Consider the following 14,754-nt stretch of genomic DNA (forward strand, 5'->3'; position numbering starts at 1 on the left):
GTCCCCTGCACTATTAACCCTACCCACATAGTACCAGGGCTGTTAACCCTCCCTACATAGTACCTGGGCTCGCTGTAAGTCCCCTGCACTATTAACCCTACCCACATAGTACCAGGGCTGTTAACCCTCCCTACATAGTACCTGGGCTCGCTGTAAGTCCCCTGCACTATTAACCCTACCCACATAGTACCAGGGCTGTTAACCCTCCCTACATAGTACCTGGGCTCGCTGTAAGTCCCCTGCACTATTAACCCTACCCACATAGTACCAGGGCTGTTAACCCTCCCTACTCAGAACCTGGGCTCGCTGTAAGTCCCCTGTACTATTAACCCTACCCACATAGTACCAGGGCTGTTAACCCTCCCTACATAGTACCTGGGCTCGCTGTAAGTCCCCTGCACTATTAACCCTACCCACATAGTACCAGGGCTGTTAACCCTCCCTACTCAGAACCTGGGCTCGCTGTAAGTCCCCTGCACTATTAACCCTACCCACATAGTACCAGGGCTGTTAACCCTCCCTACATAGTACCTGGGCTCGCTGTAAGTCCCCTGCACTATTAACCCTACCCACATAGTACCAGGGCTGTTAACCCTCCCTACATAGTACCTGGGCTCGCTGTAAGTCCCCTGCACTATTAACCCTACCCACATAGTACCAGGGCTGTTAACCCTCCCTACTCAGAACCTGGCCTCTCTGTAAGTCCCCTGCACTATTAACCCTACCCACATAGTACCAGGGCTGTTAACCCTCCCTACCCAGTACTGGCCTCTCTGTAAGTCCCCTGCACTATTCAGTCTACCTACCCAGTACTGGCCTCTCTGTAAGTCCCCTGCACTATTCAGTCTACCTACCCAGTACTGGCCTCTCTGTAAGTCCCCTGCACTATTCAGTCTACCTACCCAGTACTGGCCTCTCTGTAAGTCCCCTGCACTATTCAGTCTACCTACCCAGTACTGGCCTCTCTGTAAGTCCCCTGCACTATTCAGTCTACCTACCCAGTACTGGCCTCTCTGTAAGTCCCCTGCACTATTCAGCCTACCTACCCAGTACTGGCCTCTCTGTAAGTCCCCTGCACTATTCAGTCTACCTACCCAGTACTGGCCTCTCTGTAAGTCCCCTGCACTATTCAGTCTACCTACCCAGTACTGGCCTCTCTGTAAGTCCCCTGCACTATTCAGTCTACCTACCCAGTACTGGCCTCTCTGTAAGTCCCCTGCACTATTCAGTCTACCTACCCAGTACTGGCCTCTCTGTAAGTCCCCTGCACTATTCAGTCTACCTACCCAGTACTGGCCTCTCTGTAAGTCCCCTGCACTATTCAGTCTACCTACCCAGTACTGGCCTCGCTGTAAGTCCCCTGCACTATTCAGTCTACCTACCCAGTACTGGCCTCTCTGTAAGTCCCCTGCACTATTCAGTCTACCTACCCAGTACTGGCCTCTCTGTAAGTCCCCTGCACTATTCAGTCTACCTACCCAGTACTGGCCTCTCTGTAAGTCCCCTGCACTATTCAGTCTACCTACCCAGTACTGGCCTCTCTGTAAGTCCCCTGCTCTATTCAGTCTACCTACCCAGTACTGGCCTCTCTGTAAGTCCCCTGCTCTATTCAGTCTACCTACCCAGTACTGGCCTCTCTGTAAGTCCCCTGCACTATTCAGTCTACCTACCCAGTACTGGCCTCTCTGTAAGTCCCCTGCACTATTCAGTCTACCTACCCAGTACTGGCCTCTCTGTAAGTCCCCTGCTCTATTCAGTCTACCTACCCAGTACTGGCCTCTCTGTAAGTCCCCTGCACTATTCAGTCTACATACCCAGTACTGGCCTCTCTGTAAGTCCCCTGCACTATTCAGTCTACCTACCCAGTACTGGCCTCTCTGTAAGTCCCCTGCACTATTCAGCCTACCTACCCAGTACTGGCCTCTCTGTAAGTCCCCTGCTCTATTCAGTCTACCTACCCAGTACTGGCCTCTCTGTAAGTCCCCTGCACTATTCAGTCTACCTACCCAGTACTGGCCTCTCTGTAAGTCCCCTGCACTATTCAGCCTCCCTACCCAGTACTGGCCTCTCTGTAAGTCCCCTGCACTATTCAGTCTACCTACCCAGTACTGGCCTCTCTGTAAGTCCCCTGCACTATTCAGTCTACCTACCCAGTACTGGCCTCTCTGTAAGTCCCCTGCACTATTCAGTCTACCTACCCAGTACTGGCCTCTCTGTAAGTCCCCTGCACTATTCAGTCTACCTACCCAGTACTGGCCTCTCTGTAAGTCCCCTGCACTACTCAGTCTACCTACCCAGTACTGGCCTCTCTGTAAGTCCCCTGCACTATTCAGTCTACCTACCCAGTACTGGCCTCTCTGTAAGTCCCCTGCACTATTCAGTCTACCTACCCAGTACTGGCCTCTCTGTAAGTCCCCTGCACTACTCAGTCTACCTACCCAGTACTGGCCTCTCTGTAAGTCCCCTGCACTATTCAGTCTACCTACCCAGTACTGGCCTCTCTGTAAGTCCCCTGCACTATTCAGTCTACCTACCCAGTACTGGCCTCTCTGTAAGTCCCCTGCACTATTCAGTCTACCTACCCAGTACTGGCCTCGCTGTAAGTCCCCTGCACTATTCAGTCTACCTACCCAGTACTGGCCTCTCTGTAAGTCCCCTGCACTATTCAGTCTACCTACCCAGTACTGGCCTCTCTGTAAGTCCCCTGCACTACTCAGTCTACCTACCCAGTACTGGCCTCTCTGTAAGTCCCCTGCACTATTCAGTCTACCTACCCAGTACTGGGCATTTCAATAACTTGTGAAACATATGAAGGCTTCAGCGAACTGCTTCCTTGAACTATGTTCCCGGAGGAGGTGTGTTTACATCACCACGGGAACTATGTTGCCGGAGGAGGTGTGTTTACATCACCACGGGAACTATGTTGCCCGAGGAGGTGTGTTTACATCACCACGGGAACTATGTTGCCCGAGGAGGTGTGTTTACATCACCACGGGAACTATGTGTCTGAGGAGGTGTGTTTACATCGCCATGGGGACTATGTGTCTGAGGAGGTGTGTTTACATCACCACGGGAACTATGTGCCTGAGGAGGTGTGTTTACATCACCACGGGAACTATGTGTCTGAGGAGGTGTGTTTACATCACCACGGGAACTATGTGCCTGAGGAGGTGTGTTTACATCACCACGGGAACTATGTGCCTGAGGAGGCGTGTTTACATCACCACGGGAACTATGTGCATGAGGAGGTGTGTTTACATCACCACGGGAACTATGTGCCCGAGGTGGTGTGTTTACATCACCACGGGAACTATGTGCCCGAGGTGGTGTGTTTACATCACCACGGGAACTATGTTGCCCGAGGTGGTGTGTTTACATCCCCACGGGAACTATGTGTCTGAGGAGGTGTGTTTACATCACCACGGGAACTATGTGTCTGAGGAGGTGTGTTTACATCCCCACGGGAACTATGTGTCTGAGGAGTTGTGTTTACATCACCACGGGAACTATGTGCCCGAGGAGGCGTGTTTACATCACCATGGGAACTATGTGTCTGAGGTGTGTTTACATCACCACGGGAACTATGTGCCTGAGGAGGCGTGTTTACATCACCACGGGAACTATGTGCCCGAGGAGGCGTGTTTACATCACCACGGGAACTATGTGTCTGAGGAGGTGTGTTTACATCCCCACGGGAACTATGTGCCCGAGGAGGCGTGTTTACATCACCACGGGAACTATGTGTCTGAGGTGTGTTTACATCACCACGGGAACTATGTGCCTGAGGAGGCGTGTTTACATCACCACGGGAACTATGTGTCTGAGGAGGTGTGTTTACATCACCACGGGAACTATGTGTCTGAGGAGGTGTGTTTACATCCCCACGGGAACTATGTGTCTGAGGTGTGTTTACATCGCCACGGGAACTATGTGTCTGAGGAGGTGTGTTTACATCACCACGGGAACTATGTTGCCCGAGGAGGCGTGTTTACATCACCACAGGAACTATGTGTCTGAGGAGGTGTGTTTACATCACCATGGGAACTATGTGTCTGAGGAGGTGTGTTTACATCACCATGGGAACTATGTGTCTGAGGAGGTGTGTTTACATCACCACGGGAACTATGTTGCCCGAGGAGGCGTGTTTACATCACCACAGGAACTATGTGTCTGAGGAGGTGTGTTTACATCACCACGGGAACTATGTGCCTGAGGAGGTGTGTTTACATCACCACGGGAACTATGTGTCTGAGGAGGCGTGTTTACATCACCACGGGAACTATGTGCCTGAGGAGGTGTGTTTACATCACCACGGGAACTATGTGTCTGAGGAGGTGTGTTTACATCGCCATGGGAACTATGTGTCTGAGGTGTAGGCCTGTAGATGTTGATGTTTGCATTCCAGAACATATTTATTTCAGTCCTGCTGGGCTTCACGTCTCAGGAGATTTACATTTGATGAGACCAGAACTTGCATTTCTAAAAAGAGATTGGACGTGAATCATGGTCAATACTACTGGAGAGTTCAGCATAGTTTAAACAGATTGAAGATGCAGCTAACTTTCTACCATGTGGTTTAGTCCAGGAATCCTGGCCCATCATGGAGCACTTCATCTAAATGAGAACTATTTGGGGAGTTCAATCATACCTGGGTTCAAGCACTATTTGAAATCTTTCAACACAAACTTATAGTGTATCCCCTAGCCTGGCAGGAGTGCCTGATGGGTGGGATTTATAGCTTGGGGACTATTCAATCAATCTGTTGAGCTAGACAAGCTCAATGAAGCCCAGATAAAGTGGTTGAAATGACTTCGAATAGTATTAGAACCCAGGTCTGTTGCAGGCTGAGAAAGAGACTCAGTGCAGCAGACACACGTACCCTGAGGAGAGGAGCCTGGAGCCTCTCTAGTCTAGTGGCTGTGGCCCCACAGGTCCATATATGGTTCAGAGGTATTTTTGTGGCAGTAGTCCCGGGTTTGAGTGCCTCTGTGCCGGTTTTCTACCGCCAGTGTCCTGCCAACAGCAGATAGCCAGCCAACCAGCCTACTACGTTAGATACAAACCAATCTGTCATTATAAGTGGGACACACTACACACACACACACACACACACACACACACACACACACACACACACACACACACACACACACACACCATTCTCAGTGACAGGCAGGTGGAATGCTTTGTTTTAAGATATTGCTGGACTCCTTGGTCTAATTATTAGACATTTACACACAAACACAACTATACGGGGGGTGAAGAACATATAGCGGAGTTATTTATATGTGATGTTTAGAACACCACACGTCCCTCAACATGACCTTTCACGAGAGGTCACAGAATCTTATCACTAAACAAGTATTTGGTTATGGGGTCATTAGCTGGTGGAGGAGCCAGCCAGGCCAATTTAGAATGTTGTCTCAACTGTGACATCATTGTGACATCATTGTGACATTAAGAGCAAGGGTTTCTGTTAGCCGGTCATAGCCGGTTTTTGGACGAAAAAAAAAATCATTTATATTATATATTTTTATATATTTATATATAATTATATATTTATATATATTATAATTATATTATATATATTTATTTATTTAAATAAACTAAATTGGTGCCGGCCAATTGTCTGGGAGGAGAAGAAAACATCCGATTGCAAAATAATACTTTAAGTCTATTCGTTGATAAGAAAAAAACATTTTACTGGTTGTGAATAATAGTCTATAGGTTAATTTGCATAATTTTGTGGAATTAAATTGGGGCGTGTGTACAGTATTCATTATCTATCTTATTTATCACACCATACAGATAGAAATCTGTCAGAAATCGCAAGAGCTGCTTCAGTATCTCAAACAGAAAATGCACAGTCAACAGAAGTCTTCCTCAGCGCAGAATGCATTGTCTTAACATATACAGTATCTCAAACAGAGCATTGTCTTAACATATACTTCATTGTTTTGAAACCTGAGTGTTTGATAACACATTATGAGGCATGTCTTACCTTGCTTCAGAGTAGCCTAGTCAACATCTGTGGAGGCCATTCTTATACATCAACTTTCATTGTCCAGTAGCCAAAAGCACAGTCCTGGTTATATTAGCAGCCCGTGCTCGTTGTTGCATATTAGATCTCCCCTCGTTCTAACACATATTTTCATCTCTGTCACATGGAGCCGCTCTCATGTGCATTGCCCTTTTGACAATAGTGTTTTCTCCGCTATTTGCATTATGGAAGGAACATCCGTGTGTAGCCTGCTGCCTTGTGCACGTTGCTGCGCTGGTAATGGGAAGAAATAATGGTTGATAATAGCCGGTCGAATGTATCTGAGGCCTACTGGTGGTATGAATCTGGGATCTATCGTCCCACAGCTGTCCCAGAGTCTGTTTGGAATAGGCCATATTTCTTTCTCGACGAGCTGACAATAGAATAGGTCAACTTTTCTACTATGGGGGATAGTAGTTTGACGTAGGCTAGTGATTCCCTTTATAGTGCACTACGTTTGACCAGAGCCGATGCATTCTAAATAGCACCCTATTCCAATTATAGTGCACTACGTTTGACCAGAGCCTATGCATTCTAAATAGCACCCTATTCCCTTTATAGTGCACTACGTTTGACCAGAGCCTATGCATTCTAAATAGCACCATATTCCCTTTATAGTGCACTACGTTTGACCAGAGCCTATGCATTCTAAATAGCACCCTATTCCCTTTATAGTGCACTACGTGTGACCAGGACCAGGCCACTCTATAAGGAATAGTGTGCCATTTGGGACAAAGACATATGACAAGTCTTTGAGGTTGTCCTTACCTCCTGGTCGTACGTAGGTGTACTCCATCTCTGTCTCTGTGATGAGCGTCCCCTTGGCTGGCCCAACCTCCGGCTCCTCTTGAAGACGCTCATGTTTGGGTTTACACTGGAACAACCTGCCCAACATCGTCCCTCTGAGACGATAGTCTGGTAGTGGTGTTGTGGAGCTGCTACTAGGGGACAACGTTTAGACCACGTTTCCTCTGGTACTGCTGAGGTACCAGTCTCCTGTCTGTCCTCTGGTACTGCTGAGATACTAGTCTCCTGTCTGTCCTCTGGTACTGCTGAGATACTAGTCTCCTGTCTGTCTGTCTGTCTGTCCTCTGGTACTGCTGAGATACCAGTCTCCTGTCTGTCTGTCCTCTGGTACTGCTGAGATACTAGTCTCCTGTCTGTCTGTCTGTCTGTCCTCTGGTACTGCTGAGGTACCAGTCTCCTGTCTGTCTGTCCTCTGGTACTGCTGAGATACTAGTCTCCTGTCTGTCTGTCTGTCTGTCTGTCTGTCCTCTGGTACTGCTGAGGTACCAGTCTCCTGTCTGTCTGTCCTCTGGTACTGCTGAGATACCAGTCTCCTGTCTGTATGTCCTCTGGTACTGCTGAGATACTAGTCTCCTGTCTGTCTGTCCTCTGGTACTGCTGAGGTACCAGTCTCCTGTCTGTCTGTCCTCTGGTACTGCTGAGATACCAGTCTCCTGTCTGTCCTCTGTACTGTCTTCTCAGAGAGACTGTCTGGTGTGAGGCTGGGTAATGTCTCAGTCCTTCCCAGAGAGAGTAGTATATGAGTCTAACCAGAGTAGTCCCCTGTAGCTACTAAGCCAAGTGGTCTCTCCTCAGCTCCTCCAGAGATCTCTCTCCTCGCTGCCCTCGCTGGCTCTTAAATTTCCCAGGGCTTGGAGTGTCTGTCTGGTCCTTTTTCCAGGCAGTGACCTTTAGCTTGGCTCTCCACAGCCCCAGGCAGGCAGGGCAGTGCAGGGCACACAGCTCAGGGGGCAGGCAGGCAGGCAGACGGACACAGTAGCAGCTCCAACCTTAAGATCCAGCTACTCAGACCCGCTGTCCTCACTGACTCAGTTACTCTCTCACTGTCGTCTGTCTCTCTGTCAGTCAGGAGTCAACATGCTCTAGTCTACTGGCTGGCCTTCAGTCCCTCAGTCTCCGCCCTGTCGCCCCACCTCACTCTTCCCTCCTTTCTCTCTCCTTTCTTATCTCACCCCCTGTCCTCCTTTTCTTTGGCCGACCGCCGTGCCTGAGCGTTATCTTCCTACGCGGCCTATTTGAGGCTGCCTGAGTTCTCACTGTGATGGTGACAGGAGAAGTGTTCCTAGTCTGCCTGTCAACGGGGCTCCTGTCTCAGTCACGCTGAGTAGAGTAGGGGCCTGGCTTCCAACTCCCACTGCTGCAGAGTCTCCATAACCCCTCGACCCCACCTCCTAATGAATGGGGCTCCAGCCTGCCCCTCACCCTGGGTAACTGCCACAGAGACATGTTGTGCTTTCTCATAGCACGTATCTGTCTGTAATATTGACGTTGGCTCCACTGACTAGTTATTAGACTAAGAAGGTAATGCGGTCATGGTGACAGAACCCAGAACCTCCACTTCGTCCATAAACGATGTCATGAATCATGAACTAAACATCACGAGGAGATTTAACACAGGACTTTTTTCTTCATGTATTTTATCTTTGATTTCGTCCATGATGATTCCACTCGGTAAAAGTCATCACAGTTTCCAAGAAGTTAACGTGGTCTGGCATGAGTCATGACAGATAAAGAGGGAGCATGTTAATATAATGGCTGTAGGAAACCCCACTGTGTCTCGATGGTGGAATATGTTGTGCTCTGCTGAACGCAGCCCAGCCACCTCTTCCTGGAATCTAGCGGTATGTCTTCTGTTCCCGAGGATGTGAGGAATCATCCTGGATGAGCGCTGTCCCAGTAGGAGAAAGGGTTAATATGTCTCACCTTCTCCACTGTGGGGGGGGGGGTTAATATGTCTCACCTTCTCCACTGTGGGGGGGTTAATATGTCTCACCTTCTCCACTGGGGGGTTAATATGTCTCACCTTCTCCACTGTGGGGGTTAATATGTCTCACCTTCTCCACTGTGGGGGTTAATATGTCTCACCTTCTCCACTGGGGGGGGTTAATGTCTCACCTTCTCCACTGGGGGGTTAATATGTCTCACCTTCTCCACTGGGGGTTAATATGTCTCACCTTCTCCACTGTGGGGGGTTAATATGTCTCACCTTCTCCACTGTGGGGGTTAATATGTCTCACCTTCTCCACTGGGGGGGTTAATATGTCTCACCTTCTCCACTGTGGGGGGTTAATATGTCTCACCTTCTCCACTGGGGGGGTTAATATGTCTCACCTTCTCCACTGTGGGGGGTTAATATGTCTCACCTTCTCCACTGGGGGGGTTAATATGTCTCACCTTCTCCACTGGGGGGGGGGATTAATATGTCTCACCTTCTCCACTGGGGGGTTAATATGCCTCACCTTCTCCACTGGGGGGGGGTTAATATGTCTCACCTTCTCCACGGTGGGGGGGGTTATATTTAGCACCTTCTCCACTGGGGGCTTTATATTTAGCACCTTCTCCAGTGTGGGGGGGGGATATATGTAGCACCTTCTCCACTGTGGGGGGGTTTATATGTAGCACCTTCTCCACTGTGGGGGGTTTAATACGTAGCACCTTCTCCACTAAGGGGGTTTATATGTAGCACCTTCTCCACTGTGGGGGGGTTATATGTAGCACCTTCTCCACTGTGGGGGGGTTTATACGTAGCACCTTCTCCACTGTGGGGGGTTTATATGTGGCACCTCCACTGTGGGGGGTTAATATGTGGCACCTTCTCCACTGTGGGGGGGGGGGTTATATGTAGCACCTTCTCCACTGTGGGGGTATATGTGGCACCTCCACTGTGGGGGGTATATGTGGCACCTCCACTGTGGGGGGGTTATATGTAGCACCTTCTCCACTGTGGGGGTTTATACGTAGCACCTTCTCCACTGTGGGGGGTTTATATGTGGCACCTCCACTGTGGGGTGTTTATATGTGGCACCTCCACTGTGGGGGTTAATATGTGGCACCTTCTCCACTGTGGGGGGGGGGGGTTTATATGTAGCAACTTCTCCACTGTGGGGGGATAATATGTCTCACCTTCTCCACTGGGGGGTTAATATGTCTCACCTTCTTCACTGGGGGGGGGATAATATGTCTCACCTTCTCCACGGTGGGGGTTAATATGTCTCACCTTCTCCACTGGGGGGTTAATATGTCTCACCTTCTCCACTGGGGGGGTTAATATGTAGCACCTTCTCCACTGGGGGGTTAATATGTCTCACCTTCTCCACTGGGGGGTTAATATGTCTCACCTTCTCCACTGGGGGGGGTTAATATGTCTCACCTTCTCCACTGGGGGGGTTAATATGTCTCACCTTCTCCACTGGGGGGTTAATATGTCTCACCTTCTCCACTGGGGGGGGGGGTTAATATGTCTCACCTTCTCCACTGGGGGGTTAATATGTCTCACCTTCTCCACTGGGGGGGTTAATATGTCTCACCTTCTCCACTGGGGGGGTTAATATGTCTCACCTTCTCCACTGGGGGGGGTTAATATGTCTCACCTTCTCCACTGTGGGGGGTTAATATGTCTCACCTTCTCCACTGTGGGGGTTAATATGTCTCACCTTCTCCACTGGGGGGGTTAATATGTCTCACCTTCTCCACTGGGGGGTTAATATGTCTCACCTTCTCCACTGGGGGGGGGGGGGTTAATATGTCTCACCTTCTCCACGGTGGGGGGGGGGGTTATATTTAGCACCTTCTCCACTGTGGGGGGCTTTATATTTAGCACCTTCTCCACTGTGGGGGGGGGTTATATGTAGCACCTTCTCCACTGTGGGGGGGTTATATGTAGCACCTTCTCCACTGTGGGGGGGTTATATGTAGCACCTTCTCCACTGTGGGGGGGTTTATACGTAGCACCTTCTCCACTGTGGGGGGTTTATATGTGGCACCTCCACTGTGGGGGGTTTATATGTGGCACCTCCACTGTGGGGGGTTAATATGTGGCACCTTCTCCACTGTGGGTGGGGTATATGTGGCACCTTCTCCACTGTGGGGGGGTTATATTACATTTACATTTAAGTCATTTAGCAGACGCTCTTATCCAGAGCGACTTACAAATTGGTGAATTCACCTTCTGACATCCAGTGGAACAGCCACTTATATGTAGCAACTTCTCCACTGTGGGGGGATAATATGTCTCACCTTCTCCACTGTGGGGGGGTTATATGTAGCAACTTCTCCACTGTGGGGGGATAATATGTCTCACCTTCTCCACTGTGGGGGTTTATACGTAGCACCTTCTCCACCGTGGGGGGTTAATATGTCTCACCTTCTCCACTGTGGGGGGTTTATACGTAGCACCTTCTCCACTGTGGGGGGTTTATACGTGGCACCTTCTCCACTGTGGGGGGGTTATACGTAGCACCTTCTCCACTGTGGGGGGGTATATGTAGCACCTTCTCCACCGTGGGGGTTAATATGTCTCACCTTCTCCACTGTGGGGGGTTAATATGTCTCACCTTCTCCACTGTGGGGGGGTTAATATGTCTCACCTTCTCCACTGTGGGGGTTAATATGTCTCACCTTCTCCACTGTGGGGGTTTATACGTAGCACCTTCTCCACTGTAGGGGGGTATATGTAGCACCTTCTCCACCGTGGGGGGTTAATATGTCTCACCTTCTCCACTGTGGGGGGTTAATATGTCTCACCTTCTCCACTGTCGGGGGTTAATATGTCTCACCTTCTCCACTGTGGGGGGTTAATATGTCTCACCTTATCCACTGTGGGGGGTTAATATGTCTCACCTTCTCCACTGTGGGGGGTTTATACGTAGCACCTTCTCCACTGTGGGGGGGTATATGTAGCACCTTCTCCACCGTGGGGGGTTTATATGTAGCACCTTCTCCACTGTGGGGGGGGGGGTTATATGTAGCACCTTCTCCACTGTGGGGGGTTTATATGTGGCACCTCCACTGTGGGGGGTTAATATGTGGCACCTTCTCCACTGTGGGGGGTTAATATGTAGCACCTTCTCCACTGTTGGGGGTTTATATGTAGCACCTTCTCCACTGTGGGAGGTTTATATGTAGCACCTTCTCCACTGTGGGGGGTTTATATGTAGCACCTTCTCCACTGTGGGGGGGGGTTTATAAGTAGCATCTTCTCCACTGTGGGGGGTTTATATGTAGCACCTTCTCCACGGTCGGGGGGGTGTCCCATAATATCACAATTCCCCTCAAGTGTTCACTCGTTCACTGCTTCCCACATCTAAAAGCATTGTATTGGTTGGAGGCTTGGCCTAGTGGGAGTTTCCACCATATTTCTTATACCAGTACTTATACCATATTTCATTTTTAAAATCAGTTAAGTGAAGTGAACAAGTGCACTCTTTGAGAGGAAAGAGAGATGATTGGGACATAGCCTCTATTCCTCTTCTGCCTGCCTTCCAGGAAGGAACACATCAGAGAACCTGCCAAAACACACACACACACACACAGCAGTGAACCTAGCTCAGCAGTCGCCGGCATTCATCGTTCAGGTTATTTTAGACTTTGGATCACATAAACACGTGCACTAACTTTGGTTCCTTTCTCCCAGTGTTTTGTGATGTCTGTGTAATGATTCCCGTGGCTCCAGCTCGACTCACGTGGTTCCAGCTCGTGTATTTAGCCGTGGCTCCAGCTCGTGTATTTAGCCGTGGCTCCAGCTCGTGTATTTAGCCGTGGCCCCAGCTCGTGTATTTAGCCGTGGCTCCAGCTCGACTCCCGTGGCTCCAGCTCGTGTATTTAGCCGTGGCTCCAGCTCGTGTATTTAGCCGTGGCTCCAGCTCGTGTATTTAGCCGTGGCTCCAGCTCGTGTATTTAGCCGTGGCTTCAGCTCGTGTATTTAGCCGTGGCTCCAGCTTGACTCCCGTGGTTCCAGCTCGTGTATTTAGCCATGGCTCCAGCTCGACTCCCGTGGTTCCAGCTCGTGTATTTAGCCATGGCTCCAGCTCGACTCCCGTGGCTCCAGCTCGACTCCCGTGGTTCCAGCTCGTGTATTTAGCCGTGGCTCCAGCGCGACTCCCGTGGCTCCAGCTCGTGTATTTAGCCGTGGCTCCAGCTCGTGTATTTAGCCGTGGCTCCAGCTCGTGTATTTAGCCGTGGCTCCAGCTCGTGTATTTAGCCGTGGCTCCAGCTTGACTCCCGTGGTTCCAGCTCGTGTATTTAGCCATGGCTCCAGCTCGACTCCCGTGGTTCCAGCTCGTGTATTTAGCCATGGCTCCAGCTCGACTCCCGTGGCTCCAGCTCGACTCCCGTGGTTCCAGCTCGTGTATTTAGCCGTGGCTCCAGCGCGACTCCCGTGGCTCCAGCTCGTGTATTTAGCCGTGGCTCCAGCTCGTGTATTTAGCCGTGGCTCCAGCTCGTGTATTTAGCCGTGGCTCCAGCTCGTGTATTTAGCCGTGGCTCCAGCTCGTGTATTTAGCCGTGGCTCCAGCTCGTGTATTTAGCCGTGGCTCTGTGTCTGAGGGGTCTGATGTTGACGTCGCTGCTGCACTGTTTTATCTGGATTTAGATTGGAGCCTCCGTTATGGCCATTGACTGACCTGTGACCTGTCTCTCTCTCTGTCTCTCTCTCTCTCTCTGTCTCTCTCTCTCTCTCTAGTAGCTATCTATGGCATCTGGTTCTATGATAAGGCGGACTGCCAGCGCATCGCAGAGCTTATGAAGTAGTGAGTAACACACTCCCACCCTCTCTCTCTGTGTCCCCATGACACTGTCCCTGCACTAAAACACAGTGTGTGTGTGTGTGTGTGTGTGTGTGTGCACTACCATTGCCAGTTCACAACAGCACAGCACTGACCGACACACACACACATACCAAACGACACTCACCTCTAACCTCTCCTCTCTCAGTCTGACGAAACAGGAACAGGCCCTAGCCCAGCGGGGTCAACAGGGTCAGGGGGGCTTGGTGTCTCCTCGAGCCCTGGAGGCAGCAGGGGACCCTGGGAAGGGACAAGGAGTGGACATCCTGCAGATGCTGACCAAAGCACGCAATGAGTATGACAAGGTAGGTCCCCACTGTATGTGTTTACCACTATGACAGGGTAGGTCCCCACTGTATGTGTTTACCACTATGACAGGGTAGGTCCCCACTGTATGTGTTTACCACTATGACAGGGTAGGTCCCCACTGTATGTGTTTACCACTATGACAGGGTAGGTCCCCACTGTATGTGTTTACCACTATGACAGGGTAGGTCCCCACTGTATGTGTTTACCACTATGACAAGGTAGGTACCCACTGTAAGCCTAATATTAAAGTAGTCTCGAGGTATTGCTCGCCTGAGGTAGAGTACCTCATGATAAGCTGTAGACCACACTGTCTACCAAGAGCGTTCTCATCGCCATCTACAAACCGCTGCTGGTGCTAAGACCGCACTCCGTAGCCGATGTGAGCATGACCTTTAAACAGGCCGCGGGGCCAGACGGGTTACCAGGACGTGGACTCTGCGCATGCGTGGACCAACTGGCAAGTGTCTTCACTGACATTTTCAACTTCTCCCTGACTGAGTCTGTAATACCAACATGTTTCAAACAGACCACCATCGTCCCTGTGCCCTAGGAAGCGAAGGTAACCTGCCTAAATGATTACCGCCCCGTAGCCATGAAATGCTTTGAAAGGCTGGTCATGGCTCACATCAACACCATCATCCCAGAAACCCTAGACCCACTCCACACTGTTCTTTCCCACCTGGACAAAAGGAACCCCTATGTGAGAATGTTGTTCATTGATTACAGCTCAGCGTTCAACACCATAGTCCCCTCAAAGCTCATCACTAAGCTAAGGACCCTGGGACTAAACACCTCCCTCTGCAACTGGATCCTGGA

At 50.2% G+C, this 14,754-nt stretch overlaps 1 protein-coding gene across 1 annotated transcript in view; it reads left to right on the forward strand.

Moving 5' to 3' along the window:
* Window positions 1–14,754, forward strand: part of LOC135515579 (mRNA-decapping enzyme 1B-like) — a 31,229-nt gene that overhangs the window by 7,981 nt on the left and 8,494 nt on the right. Inside the window, exons 4-5 of the mRNA XM_064939202.1 lie at window positions 13,527–13,593; window positions 13,778–13,934. Coding sequence (XP_064795274.1) covers window positions 13,527–13,593; window positions 13,778–13,934 — 224 coding nt within the window. The remainder of the gene's footprint in view (window positions 1–13,526; window positions 13,594–13,777; window positions 13,935–14,754) is intronic.

The sequence above is a fragment of the Oncorhynchus masou genome, chromosome 27, assembly GCF_036934945.1.
Source record: "Oncorhynchus masou masou isolate Uvic2021 chromosome 27, UVic_Omas_1.1, whole genome shotgun sequence".
Taxonomy (NCBI): Eukaryota; Metazoa; Chordata; class Actinopteri; order Salmoniformes; family Salmonidae; genus Oncorhynchus; species Oncorhynchus masou.